General features: G+C 44.0%; 1 protein-coding gene across 1 annotated transcript in view; it reads right to left on the bottom strand.

The window, feature by feature from the left end:
• tnksa (tankyrase, TRF1-interacting ankyrin-related ADP-ribose polymerase a) overlaps positions 1–23,475 on the bottom strand; it is a 106,922-nt gene that overhangs the window by 4,387 nt on the left and 79,060 nt on the right. Inside the window, exons 11-24 of the mRNA XM_053688032.1 lie at positions 23,002–23,080; positions 18,063–18,234; positions 17,894–17,973; positions 16,043–16,188; positions 14,447–14,612; positions 13,513–13,732; positions 12,065–12,174; positions 9,546–9,734; positions 6,512–6,749; positions 5,495–5,577; positions 2,738–2,858; positions 2,502–2,599; positions 440–514; positions 177–282 (exon numbers count right to left, since the gene is read on the bottom strand). Coding sequence (XP_053544007.1) covers positions 177–282; positions 440–514; positions 2,502–2,599; positions 2,738–2,858; positions 5,495–5,577; positions 6,512–6,749; positions 9,546–9,734; positions 12,065–12,174; positions 13,513–13,732; positions 14,447–14,612; positions 16,043–16,188; positions 17,894–17,973; positions 18,063–18,234; positions 23,002–23,080 — 1,883 coding nt within the window. The remainder of the gene's footprint in view (positions 1–176; positions 283–439; positions 515–2,501; positions 2,600–2,737; positions 2,859–5,494; positions 5,578–6,511; positions 6,750–9,545; positions 9,735–12,064; positions 12,175–13,512; positions 13,733–14,446; positions 14,613–16,042; positions 16,189–17,893; positions 17,974–18,062; positions 18,235–23,001; positions 23,081–23,475) is intronic.

The raw sequence follows: 23,475 nt of genomic DNA, 5'->3' as shown, positions 1-23,475 counted from the left end.
GGACTCCACTACCTAGTTCTAAAATATATAAATATATATAAATATATATAAATATATATAAATATATATATATATATATATATATATATATATATATAAAAAAACAAAACAAAAAAAACACAACCCCCAGCTAAAACATGTTCGTGTTAGCTTGGCATTAGTAACAGAAGTCATACCGTGGAATAGCATGCGCTCGTTGTGGTGGTTGTGATTTTCGTCAGCGATCTCTTTCTGTCTGTGTGCGTATCTCTCTCTCAGCTTCTTATTCACCACTTTCTGGATCTGCACGTGCCCACACACACACACGCAAAAACACACACACCGAGCCTTATTTATCCCCACCAGCAATGCCTCTATAACAAATGCAGCAATTAAACATTTATCACTTTAATGAGTGCGTGTTCGTTTTCTACAAGCTCCATGTTTAGCGCTCGCTTACCTTCAGGATGTTGTATCTGCTGAAGACTCCGCCAGCGTTTCCTCCATCCCTGTGCTCTCTGATCGTGCTCTGAAGCTAAACCACGCACAAGAAAAAACACGACTATGACTCTATGCTCTACGGCTCGTATTTCACAGGACTTTTCTACAGCATAAGCTATCAAATCTCAGTACATTTTGGACAATATTTTCACAAATCACTTGTCTAAAGGTAGAAACTGGAGTGCATGTATATACTTTCTTGGTAACCTTCGGGGGCGGGGGTGGGTGTAGCTGCCAACAGTCTGTTTTGGTTAACGTTAGTGAACTGTTTTAGTACTATTGCAGACAATATAAAAGCTTACATGCAAATCCCCTGTCAATACACACACTCCAGTTTCTATCAGACAGACCTGACTGCGCTGTTTGAACACCATTTTAAATCACTTTTTATTAAACATTTTTTTTTGCATCCCTAATAAATATACACAGATTAGTCATAACATTAAAACCTCTGGCAGGCGAAGTGAATAACATTAATTATCTCGTTACAATGGCAGGCTGGGATATATTACGCGGCGAGGGAACAGTCGGTTCTCGAAGTTGATGTGTGGGAAGCGGGAAAAATGGGTAAGCGTAAGGATCTATACTTTGACAAGGAACAAATTGTGATAACTAGATGACTGGGTCCGAGCGTCATCAAAAGGGCACGTCTTGTGGGGTGGCTAGCCCGTCTGGTCCGATCCCACAGGAGAGCTACCGTAGCACAGATTGGTGAAAAAGTGAATGCTGGCTATGACAGAAAGGTGTCGGCGTATTGGACTGTGTCGCTCTAGGCCGGTCAGAGTGAAAGCGTCTACAATTGGACCGTGGAGCAATGAAAGAAGGTGGCCTGGTCTGATGAATCATGTTTTCTGTTACATCATGTGGAGGCGGGGTGCGTGCGCATCAAGTACCTGGAGAAGAGACGGCACCAGGATGCACTATGGGAAGGAGGCGAGCCGGTGGAGGCAGCGTGATGCTCTGGGCAATGTTCTGCTGGGAAACCTTGGTTCTTGGCATTCATGTGGATGTTACTTTGACACGCACGACCTACCTAAAACACTGTTGCAGACCAAGTACACCCCTTCATCGCAACGGTATTCCTTAACGGCAGTGGCCTCTTCCAGCAGAGCCCTGCGACACTGCAAAAACGGTCCAGGAACGGTTTGAGGAACATGACAAAAGAGTTCAAGGTGTTGACTCGGCCTCTGATTTCCTCAGATCTCAATCCGATCAAGCATCGGAGGGATGTGCCGGACAAACAAGTAGAATCCATAGAGGCTCAACCTCTCAACTTACAGGACTTACCAGATACCAGGGCACGCCTTCAGAGGTCTTGTGGAGTTCGTGCCTCGACGGGTCAGAGCTGTTTTGGTGGCAAAAGGAGGACCAACACCATATTAGGCAGGTGGTTTTAATGTTATGGCTGATCGATGTATTCAACTGGTGTTAATTATATACCTGTCTAATCGGAATGATAATAGGTTTTATTTTACTTGAACAAACTCAACAAAAAAAAAAAATCCATTTATTATAACATCAGCACATCTTTCAAGCTGGAAAACTCCATCATTCCAGATTCACATTTTCACCGGGAGGAAATAAGACCATTTCTTTGGTGTATTTATGAACGATAACTTACAGCAGTGTACTCTAAAATGCAGAGCTCCGATGCATAAATGTCACATCGGCAAGCGAGAACCAGTGGTACTTGAAGGTTAGGTTCTGGATCATTTTCCACCAATGGGACAGACGAGATGTGAGCCATAGATGTGTAATGATGGAGAAAGCTACAGCTTGAAAGCTAAGGAACTCCCAATTAATGCATCATGTCGTTACTTAATGCAAACTTTGATCAATGTAAAGGCTACGATAATATAATATTGTGAAATCTGCAGTAATGAGCCCTCAGAATACAACAGAACATGACCAAAACAGCACCAAAGACAATACGAATTGTTTGCATTTTGTTTGTTTTTCTTACTTCCTGTACCTTATGTAGTGGAAAAACTCTGCAAACGAGGTTAGGAATCATGACTCACCTCCTCTTCCACAGACTGAAACTCTTTATCGTCAGGTGCCAGGTCGATCAGGACTGTGCCCTGACTCGCACAGTGGAATGTCAGGTATGGGTTGGCACCTGTTTTTAATTTCATGTCAAACATGCAGATTTCAAATCAGGTGATTAAATAAAATAATAAGTACTCGATTAGCCATGCTTATTTCTAGAAAATAATCAAAAAAGCAAGCCAATGTTAAATGACTAAGGTGTTCTGACCTTGCTGACCGCCCAGCAGTCTCTCGATGCCTTTGATAAGCTTGTGGCGGTGACCGTACGCGTTGATGCCGATCTCCTTCAGCTCCTCGTGGCCCATATCAGCCAACACGTCCAGAGTGATCTACGAGACGAAGCGACAGTCGATCAGACGCAGAAATCCGACTGCTCGACATGCTATTACGCCGAACATCCTGCTCGGAATTATACACGCAATAACATGGCCGGGTGGGGATTAAACGGTGTGATGCAGAAGACACCCTTATCGCAGATTCCTCTCGTCATCTATATGAAAATCCCTCCCACACACCCAGATGAAGATCTATTATTAACGGATGCAGCGGGGAGAAGCAGAGCGAGATGAAAGCCTGTAGAGGAGAGAGATGCTAAGCCCGAGCGAGATAAGGCGGCAGCCTGCCACTAATGTGGCACTCGTCCGGATTTGATCATTTCTTCCTTTCTTGCATGATCAGCCATCCGCTCTCTCTCATACACCGGCGACTTCAGTAAATCACAGCTATGATAGGCCTGTATCCAAGCGGTGTTACTCATTCTCTCGTCAACAGGAGCATGCTGCACACTGCGACGCTCATGTGGATGCGATGGCATAAAAATATATATACACACAGTGCCCTCCACTAATATTGGCACACTTGGTAAATATGAGTAAACACGAAGGCTGTGAAAAATTGTCTATATTGTTTAACCTTTTGTTTAAAAAAATGAAAACAATTGCAAACACAACACGGGATTATCAAAACAAAAATATCCTTGTTAAATATAGGTGTGCTACAATTATTGGCACCCCAATGAATTCGTATAAGACAAAGTACATTTGAAGTATTTTCCCATTGATATTTGACTTTTTTTTTTTTTTTTTTTTTTTTAAAGTACACCTGAATGACTAGGAACAGGAAATTGTTCAACCATGACTTCCTGCTTCACAGGGGTATAAATATGAGGTAACACATAGGCCAAATTTCCATAGTCATTCATAACAATGGGTAAGACGAAGGAATACAACTGATGTGCGGCAAAAGGTTGTTGGGCTTCACAAAATGGGGTGTGGCTATAAGAAAATAGCACAAGCATTGAAAATGCCCATTTCCACCATCAGGGCAATAATTAAGAAGTTCCAGTCAACTGGAAATGTTAAGAATGAACCTGGAATTGGACGCGTGTCTATATCGTCTCAACGCACTGTGAAGAGGACGTTTCGAGTGGCCAAAAAATCTGCAAGGATCACAGCTGGAGAACTGCAGATGTTTTGGGGTCTTGGGGTCAGAAAGTCTCCAAAACTCCAATCCGAAGTCACCTACATCACCACAAGTTGTTTGGAAGGGTTTCAAGAAAAAAGCCTCTACTCTCATCCAAAAACAAACTCGAGCGTCTTCAGTTTGCAGACACTACTGGAACTTCAGATGGGGTCGGGTTCTATGCTCAGATGAAACCAAAATAGAGCTTTTTTGGGAATAAACACAAGAAGTGGTTTTGGTGCACACAGAGAGGTAGCCATATGGAAAAGTACCTCATGTCCACGGATAAATATGATGGTGGCTCTTTAATGTTTTGGGGATGTTTTTCTGCCAGATGACCTGGACATGTTGTTAGGATACATGGCATCATGGACTCTGACTGTCTCTGCCAGAAAGTTTAAAATGGGCCGTGTTTGGACTTCCAGCAGGACAACGATCCAAAACATACATCAAAATCAACACAAATGGTTTACTGAGCACAAAATCAAGGTCCTGCCATGGCCATCCCAGTCCCCTGACCTGAACCCCATAGAAAACCTGTGGGGAGAACTGAAGCGGCGAGTCCACTAGCGTGGACCTCGAAATGTGAAGGATCTGGAGAGATTCGGTATGGAGGAACGGTCTCAGATCCCTTGCCATGTATTCTCCAGCCTCATCAGGCGTTATAGGAGAAGACTCAGAGCTGTTATCTTGGCAAAGTGAGGTAGCACAAAGTATTGACTAAAATGGTGCCAATAATTGTTGCACACCTATATTTAACAATTAAATAAATAAATAAATAAATATATATTTTTTGGATAAACCTGTGTTTTGTTTGCAATTGTTTGATATCCATGAGTGCAACATTTTTGTGAATTTGTTGAACAAAAGATCAAAAGTTTAAACAATAAATACAATTTTTCACAGCTTTCTTTGCTCATATTTACCAAGGGTGCCAATATTAGTAGAAGACACTGTATATATTCGAATTATTTTTATTACTACAACAACAACGGTAAGAATAATTTATTATTATTTAATGATGACTATTTTTAATATATAATTTGTTTACATTTGTACATCCTATCTTATATACACAATTTTACAAAATGGTAAAATAAAGAAATAATAATAAAAAAAAAAAAAGCAATAAATATAAACAGAACACGAAAAAGAAATAGGAGCAGGAAGTGAAGAGAGCCACACAATCATGGCTGCTTCCTGCTCACGTGGCGCTGCAGGAGCCTGTTCCCCTTCATCTATGTGTAAATGAGCGGCCAGCGAGACCCGGAGTGTGATTAACTCGGAGCCGAGGACCTTCAGCCCTCCACCCGTCATGACGCCGAGCATCGCGGAGGGACCAATCAAGCAGAGCAATGAAACGCTGCTCTACTGCCGCGAGAACGGATGGAAATGACAGAGCGGGGATGCTGAAACATGATGACAGCAAGCCGAACGACGCCGTTACATTTGCATAGCTTTGAAAACCGTGTTTAGATCTCGGTAGCGAGTTGTGACCTCTCACCTGCTCCCTCTCGAAAATGTCCCGCAGATGCTCGAGGCCCAAACTCTTCAGGAACTGGCTGATGTTCATATCCAGAATGGTAACTAGAAAACAGAAATAAATATTTATTATAAACATTAATCATTATCAGTTACTACTCTATTATCCTCTGTTATCTTTCACTCTCCACGCCGTCACTCACTCTCCACGCAATCACTCACTCTCCACGCAATCATTCACGCTCTACGCCATCATTCACGCTCTACGCCATCATTCACGCTCCACGCCATCATTCACGCTCCACGCCATCATTCACGCTCCACGCCATCATTCACGCTCCACGCCATCATTCACGCACTACGCCATCATTCACGCACTACGCCATCATTCACGCACTACGCCATCATTCACGCACAACGCCATCATTCACTCTCCACACCATCATTCACTCTCCACGCCATCATTCACTCTCCACGCCATCATTCACTCTCCACACCATCATTCACTCTCCACGCCATCATTCACTCTCCACACCATCATTCACTCTCCACACCATCATTCACTCTCCACACCATCATTCACTCTCTACAGTAACCTTCATTTGCTATGTCACTTAGACTCGAAGAAATGGCGCAAGAATTAATGCGTAGTTTTGTTAAAAGCTGTGTGGGAGGGACGAGTGACATCAGCTATATTATTGGTCACGGTGAAGCTTAACGTGTGCTTTACGCAAGTTTAGCCCCACCCACAGCATTTGGGAACGTCAACAGTTATTCAGACTTTGTACTGTAGATTGTATATTATAATTGTAATAGGAAAAACTCTCTATAAACATAATGAAATTCCTGTGCACTCGAAACGGAACCAGAACGTAAGTTTTTCCTCCTTTTGATTTTTAATCTGTAATGAGCCCTGATTATCCAATGGATTACTGCAGACGGTCATTGGGACTGTGGATACATCGTGACCAAATCACGATGAAGACACACTGACGTGAATAACGGGTGGAAACAGGCTGTGTTAAATGCACTCTCTCACTCTCTCCCTCCTTCCTCTCAGTCCCTGTGGCTCCGTCTGCAGGCCCTGATGCTCCGGACGCAGAGAGCTCAGCCAATGGACCGGCCAGGTTATCGATGCTGCTGGCGGCTGACAGGCAGGACGGCGTGGAGGCGGGCGAGATCACGGTAGCGCTCACCACTGTGGCCTGAGGCTTAAAGCAGCTGGGTAGGGCATCAGGAGGCATGGCGTCAATCAGCAAAGCCCGTATATCATCAGCCTAGAGGACACAGAGGAGACGCTGGAGTTAAACACTCACATTATTGAACCTATCTCTAAAAAGCAGGACAGTACATCGTCACCGTATAGCACAGCACTGTTTAATTCTGGATCCTGATTGGTCAGAAGGTGTTGATTCATTTTCTATAACACCACCTCTGACGATAGTCCAGCTGCAAATCACAGGTTTATTAATGCGCTCATTCCAATAAATCACCACTTCTAATATAACAGCTCACCGGGACACGTGTGTTTAACGATGTTTAATTTTATTTGAGGAGATGTGTAACATTTATGGAAGGAGTCTCCAGCTTTGTAACAGTCAGAGGCGAAGCTGTGATGGATGTAAAGTATGACGCGTCGTAAATAAACATTTTTAATTGTTTGCAAATCGCTGCGGTACAAACAGGATCAAACGTTTGGGGATGTGCTGTTATTTATTTATTTATTTAGTTAGTTAGTTTTAACGCCATGTCATTAACCAGGCTATTCACATGGCAAACAAAAAGGTCCATCAATAAAGATTCATATTATTAAATATGACGCTTAAATTTATACAAAATAAAAACTGTAAAATCTCTTTAGATCGTACTTTGCTTAAACTAATCTCTGAATAAAGGAGTCGACTGATAGTGATGAGTCTTTATTGATCACGTATACATTAGAGCACAGTGAAATTCTTTTCTTCGCATACCCCAGCACGTCAGGAAGCTGGGGTCAGAGTGCAGGGTCAGCCATGATACAGCGCCCCCTGGAGCAGAGAGGGTTAAGAGCCTTGCTCAAGGGCCCAAAAGTGTGAGATTGGCAGTGCTGGGACTTGAACCCCCGAACTTCCGATCAGTGAGCCCGAGCCTTAACTAATACAGGTTTGGCAAGGTGTACAAATGAGGGGAACTTCACCAGTCAGTACAAACGTACGTATTAGACTTGAATGGCCCAGTTGGCATCTGGTAAACACTATTTAGTCTAGATATAATTTTGGCCTAGATTTAAAATTTTGGGAGTAATTTCTTTGCATCCTGGGGTTTATTTCATATAATTTATTATTGCCGTTGTACTCATTCCACTCTGACTGCCGTGCGTGCTGTTATAGGGGAAAAACAGGAAAATAATCGACCACGGGTGGTAACAGTAACTCCTTCATCACACCATGATGTTGATTATTTTCCAATAACATCATGGTGTGTTTTATTCCTTAGATATAATTACATTCTAATACATTCTTAATCATCAGTACAATTTAGGGCATTTTAAATGACTAGAAAATAGTGATTTATCTTGGTGATTCATGATAAAGAAAGCGAATTGGCTCTGTTTCTTTTTAATCAGGCTGTGTTTGATGCACAGTCATACATAAAGATCATACATAAAGAAAAGTCATACATAAAGATGAACAATTTGAGTCGTTATTTGAAAATTTACAGCAGTGTGTTATGTTACAGGCATGCAAAAAGCACGTGTTTGTATTACGCAAACACATGTCTCACAAACCTTCACTGGCATAAATGAGACCGATGGTATTTGCTGTGTTCTGGGAGAATAAATATATATAAAATAAAAATAAGGAAAAAAACAAGATGACAAATTAGTCTATGGTGAAGTGTGTTTAACTCTAATAATGAAAGGTCAGTGTGTATAGGGGCATGTGATATACTAACACCTGCAGTCGTTCTCAAACGGATACGAGGGGGGCAGGTGGTTTTAAAGTACTCTGTGTGACAAGATAAATGTTCCGAAACTATCCAGGGATTAAGTACCATCTGCCCCGGCGGCCTGGACGCATTTTTTAAAAACAATCCGACCTCATGTTTATTTAGAACACATTCTGGAAGTTTGTTAGAAATACAAATCTGCTTTGATGATGTACTGAATACAGAAACACCTGTTAACTAGCTAATGTTTCAAATTTACCGCCAATATTTGTTTTTAAAAGTGAGATTTCTCAATTTCTTTTTTTTTTTCCCCCTGGAATTTTATTCTGTACAATTTGAAGTAGGAGAACTACCTCGTATTTGGTAAAAGTGACATCAAGGCTACCAAAGAACCATCAGAAATAGCTTTTACCCCAATCACAGAAACTAAATAAGGAGAATAATGAGTCTTTATTGGTCACGTATACATTAGAGCACAGAGAAATTCTTTTCTTCGCATACCCCAGCACGTCAGGGAGCTGGGGTCGGAGCGCAGGGTCAGCCATGATACGGCGCCCCCTGGAGCAGAGAGGGTTAAGGGCCTTGCTCAAGGGCCCAACAGTGGCAGCATGGCAGTGCTGGAGCTTGAACCCCCGACCTTCCGATCAGTAACCCAGAGCCTTAACTGCCAAACCACCCCTGCCCTAAAGTGACTTCTTTCCTGGTCACGGCAGCCTCTTTGTGCTTTAGTGTGAGCAAAATTGTATCTACTGAATAGTTTTTACGTAAGGAATCACACACAATGGGCCATGCTGTTACACAAATAGTCCAGCCAGTATTTCCCAGCGATTTTGCTAATAATTACAATTTCTGATTTATTAATGAAACGTGCATCACATTGTTTTAACCGCTTATAAATACACTTATAATTACTTACCTATAATAAGACTTTTCTGACTGTTAAAAAAGCGTCGACACTGGAGACTCCATTCATAAATGCTAGATAAACTGTGAATATGAGTTTCTCCTCTGTTAAATAACAGTTTAAAAAAAAATAAATCAGCTCATCAACATGTGTTAGGTCATACTATGTACAGCGTCTGCCATGCAAGCCCTTGCGTATGAGCTGAAGTCCCTGTGAATGAAATGCATATATAAGTGATTACCGTGGCGAGGTCGAGTGGTGTCTGGCCCTCCTGGTTTTTCATGGTGGGGTCGGCTCCGTGCGCCAGCAGCAGGGCACACAGCTGGGTGCGTCCCTTTTGCGCAGCCTCGTGGAGAGGAGTGAATGCCCACTTATCCGTGGCGTTCACACACGTGTTGTACTTGATCAGCAGAGCCGCAATATCCACGTGCTGAGGAGAAAACAAGCGGCTGCGTTACAACAAAGCCACGGCTTTTTATCGGTGCAAACCGGGCAACTTCACACACGTAAACAGAGGTTGTATATGACATGGTACGATAAAACCATGGTAACATTTTTTCTCCCAGATTCAAACATCAAACAGTAATTACTGGTAGGAAATAATAGTGTGACTGGGGAACTTCAGAAACCTCTGAATTATTAAAAAAAAAAACTCAAAACACATAAATTAATGGTTGTCTGTCACTTGCTAGAGTGAACACTGTTGGATAACAGTCTGGACTCCATCAGCCTGGAACAAAGGAAGGCCCAGTGAGGATCAGCTAGAGATACCCACCAGCCCTCCATCAGGCCTTCTACAGGCATTCGAGAGCCTCTGGGTGGCCTGTCGGACCCACCCCGGGACTCCTGCTGACTCTTATATAATCAGCAAGCTGTTGCCTAGTCAGCCTAATCACAGCTCTGGTGTCCTCACCAGAAACACACTGCACAAACGGTGTGAAAGGAATTATTTGGCCAAAAAATTAAAAAATAAAAAATCGGTGCCTAGACACGTCTGGGGTTTGATCTTTAGTTTTGCACTGCAGCAAGTTTAGGACACTTCTTTTTTGGATCGGATTATTATTTATAATTTTTTCGGACTGAATCGTCTGGGAAATGCTGCCTGAATGCGACGGAGAGACGAGCTCCACATACAAACATTTAGGCACGCTGTAATGTTTCGGTCCTCCACTCGTCAGCGTCACGTTACCCAGCAAGCCAAAGTGTTCCCACATACCGGACCTTATAGATTTGGGGGAATCTTCCAGCCTCTGGCATTTTTCACAAGCGAATATGCTAGGTGTGCATGTTTCGTAAATCCCTGTAGCTTATCCTGATGATCAGTTCAGAGGAGGGAGTGTGGGCTGGATTAAGTTTAAAAGAGGTGCTTCTTACACCTCACATAAGATATGTGGTATTTTATGAAGAACAGTATTAAGATGTATTATGCATTCAGTTTGAATGTATTGTTCTTGCATTGTATTGAACCTCGCTTCAATGCCTCATCATTACACCGCTGTGTGGCAGCCATCTTGGACAACACTGAGCACGTTGGCGTCGCGGTGCCCCACCCCTCTAGGCCACACCTCTCAAAGTCCGATGGTAGGAATAGGAGAATTCCTTTTGGTTCGCAAACAAGTAAGTCGTGTAACTAAATACTTCAGTCTTTTTTTTTCTTCTAATTTTCCCCCAAAAATATATTTTATATAAGTTCAAACCTGTTAATTCCACCACTTCGGTCTTTCTGCTATATCCATGAGAGGCATGGGCCTAGGGGCCATTTTAGAAGACAGCTGTCCTTATGGAGCGTGAGCGAAATACAGAAGGACTGACATGTTTGAAGAATCTGTTGTGATGAGGCGTGTTACAGATTATCGCACAAACAGCGTGGACCCGATCGGCTTTCATGAAAACAGTGAAAGACTGAGTAGGAGTCAGCTAGAGCCTTCTACACACGGGCTCTTCTTTAAATTTATATTCTCTGTTAAATGGCTTGGGAGACGTAGTTTGCTACCGTACGTTGATGCGTTTCCTTTGGAAATGATGTCAGAGTGATGGCCAAAAAAAAAACCACCCCCAAAACCAGTGGCTCAGTGGTTAGCATGTCTGCCGGGGTGTCCCCAGCCTTGTGCCCAGAGTTCCCCGGGATAAGCTCCAGGCTCCCTTTCTGACCCTGCGTAGGATAAGCGGTATGGATGGACACCATCACACTGGTGTCCGGACAAGTACAAAAAGCACCAATCCTCCTGCAGCCAATCAGTGTGCAGCAGGAAAGCATCCAGCTCTGAGCGTGCTGTGTCTGCTGTAACGTTATCACGTACAATAAACATCTCGCACGCAGACGTGTTTTGGAAGATTGTAACGTCGATCTCTTGTTTAGAGCTTGGCACGGTCATCTGGCCTGGACTGTCCCTAGCTACAGGGTATCATCTCACACTCAGCTCTGTTCCTGAACAAATCATGCACCAGATTGTTGCATTAAAAGTGCATGAGCCGGGACGCTCCTGGCAGGCCGTAAAGACTCCACACGCATCGGCGCACAGCTATGAGCAGAACAGTCAGTAGCTAGCGGCATGAACGGAAACTCTAAAGCTTGTGAGCACATTGTGTGTGTGTGTGTGTGTGTGTGTGTGTATAGATTATTCACATCTACATCTGTTTTCCTAGTAGCCACGTGTTGTCAACGTTGTCTGTTCGTTCTGCACTTCCCAGCCAGGAGGAGGAGCTAATCTGATAGCGGGAACTGCGTGTTTAACAGCCGTGTTTGATTTGTACACTCACTCCGTATGAGGCTGCGTTGTGGAGGGGAATGAGGCCGCCTTTGTCCTGCGCGTTCACGTCTGCGCCGTGCTCCAGAAGATACTCCGCTACCTCCAGGTTATTATAACCCGCTGTGGAAATAAAACATTTATACACATGATCAGAACGCACTGGATTCAAGTCACGCGGTATATTTGCTGGGGGGGGGGGGGGGGGGGGGGGGTGGGGAGAGAGGGGGAGAGAGAGAGAGAGAGAGAGAGAGAGAGAGAGAGAGAGAGAGAGAGAGAGAGATCGCCGGACCCGTACTAATGAACACCATCGTTACACGACACAGCTTGAAGTTTATGCAACTGCGCGCACGCACGCACGCACACAGCTAATCACACAGCCCCTTCTTTCATTGAAATGTTTCCCCACTCGGGTCTGTTCCCTTTCCCTTCCACACATCATTATACAGAGATGAGGTTATTTAGGGTTCACTGTCTTATTACAGAGAACGCTTTCGCTCGTAATTTTTTTTTTCTTCCCCCCATTAACTAGTTTCCTATTTAAAGACAACAAGCAAAGCCTTTTAACATGGCATGAATGCAGACTAACACATGCAAGGACAGGTGAGGTGAAAGAAACTCACCTTTAAAGCAAAATACATTAAGACATTCCAATCATTTTTCAGCTGTAAGGCCGTGGAAAAATATATATATTTCCTTGCTGCACTCGCTCCGACGCCGCCCTGCACTCGCTCCGACGCCACCCTGCACCTCCACCCACGCCCGCTGCACTTCCTCCGACCCTGCACTGCACTTCCTCCGACCCTGCACTGCACTTCCTCCGACGTTGTCCTGTACTTTCCTTTAAAATATTTTGGATCGTTTGTTTCATGCGAGCACCCTGCATAATCATTTCCTCACACTCCCGCACTCCGGACTGAATGTGGGTGATCATGTTGTAGGTGTTCAAGGTACAAAGCAAAAACGAAGCAAAATTTAGCTGATCCACTGGATTTAGAGGGAATGGGAAATTTGGGGGGATTATTGGGTTCTTTTGCTTTTTTTCCCCCCTGTTCCTTTAAAGCCACTGACACGGATCTAGCCAATGCCTGTGGGAATGGATATAATATATGATCTAAAGTCTACAATTTGTTATCTAGCGTTCAGAAAAAGAAAGACAAAGTGACCCTGGAGGTAGGAGACCTGCTCAGAGCTGAATTCAGGATAAAAGCCCAATTTTAATTGGACATGTCCCCTCTGCCTGTTTTATCTAGCCACACCACGAGGGAGAGATGATGAGAATGGCATGACTCTGAGGCGACTGCTTGTTTTATGGTTAACAGTGCACCTAGCGGCGTTTAGACAGCGACTGCTGTGGGATTATGGGACGTGGTTTAATAATAAACAGCGCTGCTATTTACGGTAACGTTGTGCGTCAGACAGAAACACTGTTTTGCAGAAAGTGTGCAGGCTGTCCGTTACCTGCCAGGTGTAGCGGGGTAGAGTTGCGCCCCTGCGTGTCTCTGCAGTTGATGTTCTCGGGGCTGCAGAGTTTCTGCACGCGAGCCAAGCAGCCTTTCTTCGCGGCGTCCAGAAGTGCAGCGTCTCCTCGCAGCAGGTCCTGGATATCCGTGTCCCCTTCTTTCACCATGTCTAAGGGTGTGTTTCCGTCACGGTTTTTCTTCGTCGGGTCGGCACCATGCTGAAAAGCATAACGAGCCTTTGACTTAGGGGGGGGGGGGGGGGGGGGGAAATCATAATAATAACATTAAGAACATTCAGAATTCCTTCCGAAGAGAAGCGCGGTGAAGCTAACGAGAAGGCGGAAAAGCTAAACGAATAAACGTAAAATTATAAACCGCAGCCAAACACAAAAACGTGAACCGTGTCACAAGCTCTGGACGTGCCGGACACGGAACGCTTTCACGTCAAAGATTGAAGCGTTCCGGGGGAGGGGGGGGCACAGGATTATGAGCTCTGAACAGGTTGACGCTTTTCCGAATGCTCTGCATGTTACGATGCGAACAGGCCACCGGGAGCCCTCATTTTAATAAATATCAAAACATCAATATCGGCTCCTTTTAAAATGCGCTGGCCTCTACGGGTCGGAAGCCGTAAAGAAAAAAAAAAAGGGGGCTACGGCGAGGGGATGAAAGCGGGAAAGCAATAAAAGTGGGTTCATCGCTAATAAACCCTGAGCTGAGCGATCCGGGAAGCTTTTCGCGCAAAGGTCAAAAGGTCGGGGCTGTGTCCGAGTGTTCCGTAAAAAGCTTGCGTTTCAATTAAACAGACAGACAGGAGGAGATGCTGAGTCACAGCTCTGAGTGTGTGTGTGTGTGTGTGTGTGTGTGTGTGTGTGAGTGTGAGAGAGAGAGAGAGAGAGAGAGAGAGAGAGAGAGAGAGAGATGCACCACACCTTCAGAAGCAGCTTGCAGATCTCGTATTTGCCCTTGGCAGCAGCTTCGTGCAGCGGCGTAAACTTCCACAGGTCGGCCACGTTCACCGACGCACCGTGTCTCACCAGCAGCTCGGCCACTTCGTAATGCCCGTACGAGCAGGCATTGTGCAGCGGCACCAGACCTCTGATACACACACACACCCCAAAACTTCACTATTTCACTACTATCCACATGTTAAACATGACAGATTCTACACCAGTCTACTAAAATAAGCTTTCTGTAATATGATGTTTAACGTCCCAGTGTCAGCACTTTATAACAGTCAGAGTTAAAGCTGTACTTTCTTTTCCCCTCCCCCAGACATGGCAGTCTTCATTACAGAGGAGTTCATGCTTCTCTCTGTAACCAGTTGCATTTTTGAAATTTTTTATTTAAGAGCATGTGATATGAGAGAACGCCATGATAACATGACAATGTATAAGTGATGAGAGGACCTCGTGTGTTTCAAGGACGTTCCAGAACCTTAAACTGTAACTATAAACAGATCATTCTTTAATCAACTATACACAACCGCTCAAAAGTTTAGACACACTCATTCTTTATTTTACCCCCCCCCCCACACATTTTATAATAATAATAATAAAGTCATCAAAACTCTGGAGTAACACAAATGGAACGATGGGAATTATGTTGTGAGTAAAAAAAAAAAAGATCCAAAATAAATCTAAAATTAATAATTTAGTATTTTAGCATCTTCGAAGTAGACGCCCTTTTCGCCTAGAATTTCCAGAAATGTATTCTGGGCGTTTTCTCGACCGATTTCTTGAGGAATTTCCCCCGAGATGATTTTTAAACAGTATTAAAGGAGTTCCCACCGACGCCGGACGCTTATCGGCCGCTTTTCCGAATATCTCGCTCAGAGTCGTCCGTTTAAAAAATTTTTTTTTAAATTTTAAAATAAAATGTTAGTTTTCTAATGAAAAAATGAATACGTCGGCATGATTATATTTCTATCTACGACACCGATTTCACACGTTTAATCACACACCTTCAGATCAAAATGCTTTTAAGCTCATGAGAAACATTTCAGTCGAGTGTCCACAAACTTTTGACTGGTAGCGTAGATTGTTATTGCTGTGGCGCAAGAGGAATAAAACGCTTGGGGATGTGCCGTTATAGACAAATAATCAACTCCAGGATGGTGACAGTAACTCCACTTGATCACATCACATCATCAGCCCATATTTTACTCGAACAACAACTCAGTATTTTATTCCTTACACACACACACACACACACACACACACACACACACACACACACACACACACACACACAAAACAATCAGTCTCGGTTGGTTTCTTTTTAAAGAGTCTTTTTTTCTGTGGCTGAAACTCATAGCACGCTACAGGAAGTCATCTATCCTAAGGACACTTGTATGTTAATGACACTGTGATAAATTTGGAAACAAGAAAACATTAGATAATGAGGAAAAGATTTTTTTTTTTTGCCTACTGGTGATTTAAAGCAGCAAGAATTTTTACCCTTTCATGTGTTACAAACAAACAGTGTAGTGCTCCGACAGACGTTTTATCCCGGAAGCTCGCGCTCACCCTTTGTCTTTGGCGTGGACGTCGGCGCCGTGATGCAGCAGGTACTCCACCACAGCCACGCGGTTGTAGCCTGCCGCAAAGTGCAGCGGCGTCGAGTGACGTCCCTCCAGATCCCTGCAGTTCACGTTCTGAGCAGAGCACAGTTGCTGCAGAGACGGTGCACATACACACACAAACACACAGCAATATAAACATGAACGCAACAGGATGAGTGAACGTACAGAAAACTTACACTCATAACATTTAGAACAACACCTTTTACACAATTTAATGTCTGAGTACTCTGAAATGAAAGCATAGAACAAATCAACAATTGGAGATATAGCCAAAATTTTGTTTTTAAAAAAAAAAAAAAATCACGGAATCGTTTTTGTTTAACAAAACTGAATCAATACTTTTAACTCGTCAAAGGAGCCACCTTTTGCAGATATAACGGCCGAAGACACCTGTGGCGTTCTTTCTACGATGGAACTCAAACACTGTTTGGAAAATTCTTCCCAACACTGTTGCAGAAGTTCCCGCAAATGTGCTGCACTCGTAGGTTGCTTTGCTTTCACCCTTCTGTCCGGTTCACCAGCTCGATGGGGTTTAATTCTGGAGACCATGCCATGATTTGAAGCCTACCGGCTTGTTCTTTTCTTCCAAGGTAGTTCTGACATAGCCCGGAGGTATGTTTTGGGTCATTATCTTGCTGTAGGATGAATCCCAGACCGACTATATGAGAGGGGACTGCATGGCTCTGCAAAATGCTGTGGGAGCAGTTTTGCTTCAGGGTGCCACTCACTCTGGGCAAGTCGCCGACTCTGGATCCAGCAAAAGAGCCCCAGACCATCACGCGTCCTCCTTCATGTCGGTGTCACGCACCGCGGGACTATCCTTTCGCCTATTCGACAGCGTACAAAAACCCTGCGTGATGAGTTCAAATTCTGCTTCGTCATGCTTCATAAGACCGTCTTCAGGAAATCACGTCAAATCGACGGCATCCTTTCAGTACTGTTTAATTTGGAACGATTAAAAACGCAAAAAAAAAAAAACATTATATAAAAAAAAAAAAAATCACCATACCAACGAGATCTCCGAAAAGTGTATTGCGTAATCGTTTATCACGATATCGATATTATATCGATATATCGCTCAGCCGTATTGTCAAGGTGCCAGACCTTTATCTTGCGTTATCATGAACACATTTTGTCAGCAGCTGAGTTTATGGCCCCGAGCGAGTGTGTTGCTCGATACCTAGTGGAAGAACGAATCTTTTTTTCCAATCCATCTTTCAATTCCGTTACAGTCACGGAGTGTGTCATGGAGCGTGAATTCATCTGATGGGCCGGGTGAGAACATTTAGTGGTCCAGCCCAACATCTGACGATAGACGCGAGACTTTAAGACGACTGGTTCAGAAGGGAATATTCTGAGTACCTTGGCTCTTACAGCAATGTGGCAGAGAATGATGCTGGCTGTAATGTCAGTAAGGTAATAGAAAAAGTGAGGTGATGTTTTGGGATTTCATAGCAAATATATATACATACACACACCATATATACCTTGCACCAAAGACACATGTCGTTCCATTTGAAGAGATGTTTGTCCTCCAACATGGGGGAACACTTGGCGTATGAGAACGCCACGTCATGTCTCGACAAATCTGTCAGCTCTGTCGCTTATTAATATTAATTCAAAATCTTGTCTGACTCAAAGCTTGCTTTTTTTAAAATTCATTTATTTATTTTTTTTATTACTGCTTTTAGACCCAAACATGTAATTACGAAACCGAACACCTTCATTTCATATTAAGTGAAAAACGGTGCTGTTTTGTATTTCCTCCCCCTATATGTACGAGTGCATTAGTCACCTTCACAGTGTCCAGGTCTCCTGCTTTAGCTGCCTCTAAAAGCCTGTAGTCTACATCCGAGTTCCTCACTGGAATGTTTTCTACACAGGAGACAAGCGGAGTTATGAGCGTTCGCAAGCCTCTGATGTCCACGTATCACGTGCTGTCAGAGTGGAGTGGTTGCGTTTACCGTTGAGGATTTGCTGAACGGCTTCGTTGCCCATCTGCGCGGCGGTGAAGCCCTGCAGCGAGACGACGGCTGGATCTGCGCCGTAACTCAGCAGCATTCGACACGTCTGCAGATGACCGGCCAGAGCCGCCCGGTGCAGCGCCGTCTGTCCCAGAGTGTCCACAGCGTTCATCTGTGGCAATACGACACACACGACACACTTTTTTCCTGTATCTGTTAGTTTGTTTGTTACACCAGAAATTACAGTATGGTTATAACGACACAAATGTATGTTAGCATAAATTAGCAGCAGTGATGACACACTGACAAACAGAAAGAGAGGGAAAAAAAAAAGACAAGATTTCAGTGTTGCTGTCTAAATGACATCTCAGTAAGGATGGACCTGGAGATCTTTCTCAAGCCTGAAACCACACAACAGCAGCACTAACTTGATTGGGACATGAGATAAGTGATATATCTGTATAAATCACAGAGATGGGAGTATCTTCACGACGTACACCTCGTTATCGTACTAAAATCTCCATACGTACATGCTATTTTAATTCAGACTGATTGTTGTGGCCTTTATTAGATGAGCTTGTTTTAGGGGGCGTGGCTACACAAGTTGATCCTTAGTCACACAGCCACACTTTCCTAAAACCCCCAGATGTGTCACTTCTCAGCTACATCTTTACATACATACACATACATATATACATATATATATATACACATATATACATATACACGTATATATATATATATACATATATATATATACACACACACATATATATATATATATATATATATATATACACATACACACACACACACATATATACATACATACATACACGTGTGTAAATATATACATATATACACACACACACACACACACATATATATATATATATATATATATATATATATATATATAAATATACGTGCGTGTGTGTGTGTGTGTATATATATATATATATATATATATATATATGTGTGTGTGTGTGTGTATACATATATATATATACACACACACACACACACACACACACACACACATATATATATATAAAAAAAAAAACCCTGGGATTCTTTCTACTGGCCTTGTTTTCTTTAAAGAAGCTTAAACATAGGGTAATCTTTACAGACACATATACACACACTGTTAAAAAAAAAATTCTTAAATAAAATAAAATTTACTCACACAACCTATTTAGATGGAACTACAATCGCAGAGAAACTCCAGTAATAATTTCATTACCCCATCTCCCCATGAAAAACTAATCCAATCTGAATAAAGTATTACAGAGCATTGTGATGCTGTCTTGAGGCGTAATTTAGGGAGGAGAAAAGGATTTGAATATTTGTAATCTCAGCCTTCTCTGTGTAAATCCAGGTGCGGTGGCAGGGTACAGTAGCCCAGGAGCAGACAGGACTGTGAATAAAGCCGGCCCACTTTAGAACGAACACGGACGTGAATTAAATCGGACGCGCCCTTGGGCAACTCCGGCTCTTCTTCAAGGACTATGAGCACTGTGCGGATGGAGAAGAGAGGACAGGCAAGAAACCAGTGTGGATGTGTTTGTGTGTGTGTGTGTGTGTGTGTGTGTGTGTGTGCAGGTTTTTCTCCAACTTGAGCCGCGACTCTGAAAAGTTTCATCATAACTTTTGACACATTGTGTGCTGGGAGATTCATTCCCGATTCGCAATTCTAACCTGTAATTGTAAATACAGTGACAGGTGGACGGGCTCATGCAGCAGCCCTGCACTTTAAATGGTCTGGAGTCAGCTCGGTCTCTCTCCCTCGGTCTCTCCCCCTCCCGCTCTCTCTCGCTCTCTCCGTCGTTCCCTCTCCCCCTCACTCTCGGTCTCTCTCCCTCTCATGTGTAACGAGCCGAGCCCCCCCCCCCCCCGCCCCCCCCCCCCCCCCCCCCACATCAGCGCTTCTCTGTGCCGACTCGAGTCTAAATAGTGTGTTTACCTCCCTGCTCCCCGGTCTGCTTATTAGTGCGACACTGCCATGCCATCTGTTCACACACACACACACACACACACACACACACACACACACACACACACACACACACCCCTCTGCTCACACTCTGCTCAGCCTGGCCACTCACCACCACCCAGTCTATCACAGTGAGGCAGGGAAAAAACAGCCCTCAGGTCACGCTGGCAGTTTATATAACTCAAACAGAGAAAAGTGAAATGAAGTGAATTCAAGCTTTTGACACGGGGGAAAATTGCAGCGCTCAACCATCCTCTGGTCTTCACTATGCTCTGCGAGAAAACACAATAACAACGACCGAAACTTCCGCTTTCCCTCGTTTCCCGTTATATCGACCGAGCCAGAACGTCCGCCTCGTTTCCATGCTTCCTGTTCCTCTTCAATGCCTGTTCATGCTAGCGTTATAACTCGGGCTTGCAGTGGCGAAAACACAACTCCACTAGCTCCGTTTCAACACGCAATACTTCTAAGTAGTAAAAACTGCCAGACAAACAGGAAATAAGCATGAAGCACTGTGAGACGGGATTATCGAGGACGATATTTTACCAATATTTAAGCAAAAAACCGCTCGTGACTGTAAGAACACCCGCAAGGCCGTCAGAACTCAGACGTAACGGAAACGCTGGAAATGATAAACAGCGCGGGCGTTTTTCGTAATCTTCGGGCAGGCTGGCTAAGCGTTTCTCAGCTGAATTCGACGCTGCGCCGGCCTAGCCAGGATGCCAGGCAAGGTTAAAGAAGGGCAAAACGAGTTTGAAAAAGAGCTCATTAGATAAACTCGTTTCATCAAGAGAACAGGAAGCGGACGTTTTTTTTTTTTTTTTGCAGGGGACATAGCGGTGCAGCAAAGCAGCACAGATGTCCTGAGCAGAGCCCGAATGCCTGTCCAATCAGTCCATACTTATCTGATTGGGCTCCATGAAAAGAGCTGCATTGATCTGGCAGTTTCTTAAGCACCGCCGCTGGTCTAAATGATTTACCTCTCTCCGATAAGTGTCCAGTTACCGCTGAGAAAACTCGGCATGCAAAAAAAAAAAAAAAAAAAAGTTTCAGCTGAACAGAATCCTGACACGACTTTCACCACAAGGTGGCACGTGAACGGATAAAGACCGCTCCTGCGATGTTTACGACGGCAAACAAACAGCACGCATCACAGACGTTACAAGCGACGACAGAAGCCCGAGTAAATCCGAACATTAAAATCACAAAGCGTACAGAACTTCCTTCTCGGGTCACTAGCTGTCCGGTACAAACAACTCGCATGCACGATGAAGATGTCCTGCGATCTGATCCCGGCCTTCTGAAAAACATCACAGCTGAAGTATTCGTCGTTTTCGAGTCGTTCCTGTAACGCGCACCGAGCGCACACTGCTGCAAGTAAAGCCGTAATTTCAAATACATTCAAAACAATGATAATGTTCAACTGCCTTTATGCATTTTATTTATTTTTTTTTTTTTTACATCCGTGATGCTCCACATTGGGAATATCTAGCAGCACTTTTCAGGACTGATGAAATAAATCTCCACGTCATGCTTGTATAATAATATAGCGAGAAACAACGTGGTGTGATGAAGCGGACTTGCGTTTACCAGCCCGGAAGTTGATTTTCGGTATTACAGGTTTTTTTTTTTTGTTCCTCTTATACCAGAGCAAGTTGCCAAAAATGTCAAATTTTTTATCTTTTAAATAATACGGACACGTTTTATTCTCATCCATTTTTACGGTTATATTTGATGATGTGGAACGTCCGAGAGACGAATCAGTTCTGGTTACGGCTTGCGTTATAACCAGCAGCTATAAATCAGCCGTTTCCTTGGCGACCTCTCCCGGGGCGTTTTCACACCTGGCTCCTACGGAGCGTTTATTTCAGGACCTGCGTTTAGACGCGTGCGGACATTGCGATCACGCTCGGTCGTTCGGGTGGACTCGACCCGATCGCGAACGCACTCCGGAGCGGGTTTGCCTGTGGTGAGAAAACGGACCGACCCGACCCGACGGACCGGCCTGTATAGCGACGCGTGACGGGACGGGACGTGTGGGCGTTCCCTGAAAAGCGTGTTTGTTTTGCTAACGGCCCGCAAAATGAATCACGGTTTAATTCGTTCCAAAGACGAGGTCCGAAACGACTCGCTGAAATTTGGACTTTCAAAAAAAAAAAATGCATCAAGTTTTACAAGGTGTTTAGTGGCCGTCTGAAAGAAATGGGCTTTAACCGGCGCTCCGTGGAACAGTGCCAATAAATAAATAAATAACTTGACGACGGTACATTAAAGCTCGAGATTCATTTCGCATGACTGGGAGTCCTGAAGAAGGGAAAAGAAAAAAAAAAAAAAAAAAAGTCAAATTTGGCTGAAACATGAAACATTGATTCCCGCTCAAACGGGATCAATCAATTATAATAATTCCAGCTAAAAATAAAGCCGCAATAAGCTCGTGGACTCGCCGTCTATCCATCCTGACGGATGAGCGGAACCGCAGAACCCACACCTATACACCGACGCGTGCGTGTAGAGTTAGACGTGTGCTGCGATTTACGACGGAGCGAAACGTACACACGCGCTGATGAGTAGGCGTGGCCTAACGTCATCAGAGAGTCGTGCTCTGTACTCACGTCTCATCCGTTAGTTTCAGACAGAGACGCTTTGTTAGACGCCGTCTCTTCTGTAAAGCCCCGTAAAAAACACCGGCTCTCGTTATTATTAATGGAAAACGGTGACAGCGGACATGAGAACAACAGCTCCACGTACACAGAGTGCCGGGCGGCGGTGTGTGTGTGTGATAAGAGGAGACGTGTGAGTAATTGCACTGCCGATGTGTTCTAGCGCTCCGTTACGGTACAGACGGGCCAGATGGCCCGAGATGTGAAATGATGTGATGTGATGCACGACGATCACTGATGTCCGTCCGTCCGTGCGTGCGTGTGTGTGTGTGTGTGTCGTGTGTACCTTGGCCCCATGTTTCTGCAGCACCTCCAGGATGTCGTTGTGCGCTCTCTCAGCTGCCACATGCAGAGGAGTCATAAAGCTACACAATAAGAAAGACAGAAACGAATGAGATTAAACTGAGTGTGTAAACCTAGCATCCACGAATGACAACTCACTGCGCGTTTGGAACGGTATTCATTAGCGTTATTCATTCATCCGTTCAGAGCTCGTAGGGGAATGTTGAAGTTTTAACCGTCACAAATGCAGCTTGGCAGGAATCCTGATTCCAAAAAAGTTGGGACGCTGCGTACAGTGTAAATAAAAACAGAATGCGATGTTTCGCAGATCTCATGAACCCCATGTGTTATTCACAACAGAACACGGAAAACATATCAAGCTGAGAAAATGTACCGTTTTACAACCGGGAAAAAAAAAAGAAGGTGATTTTGAATTTGATGGCAACACGTCTCAAAAACGTTGGGACGGGGACAACAA

The sequence above is a fragment of the Ictalurus punctatus genome, chromosome 18 (assembly GCF_001660625.3).
Source record: "Ictalurus punctatus breed USDA103 chromosome 18, Coco_2.0, whole genome shotgun sequence".
Taxonomy (NCBI): Eukaryota; Metazoa; Chordata; class Actinopteri; order Siluriformes; family Ictaluridae; genus Ictalurus; species Ictalurus punctatus.
This window is presented reverse-complemented; position numbering and strand designations above follow the sequence as displayed.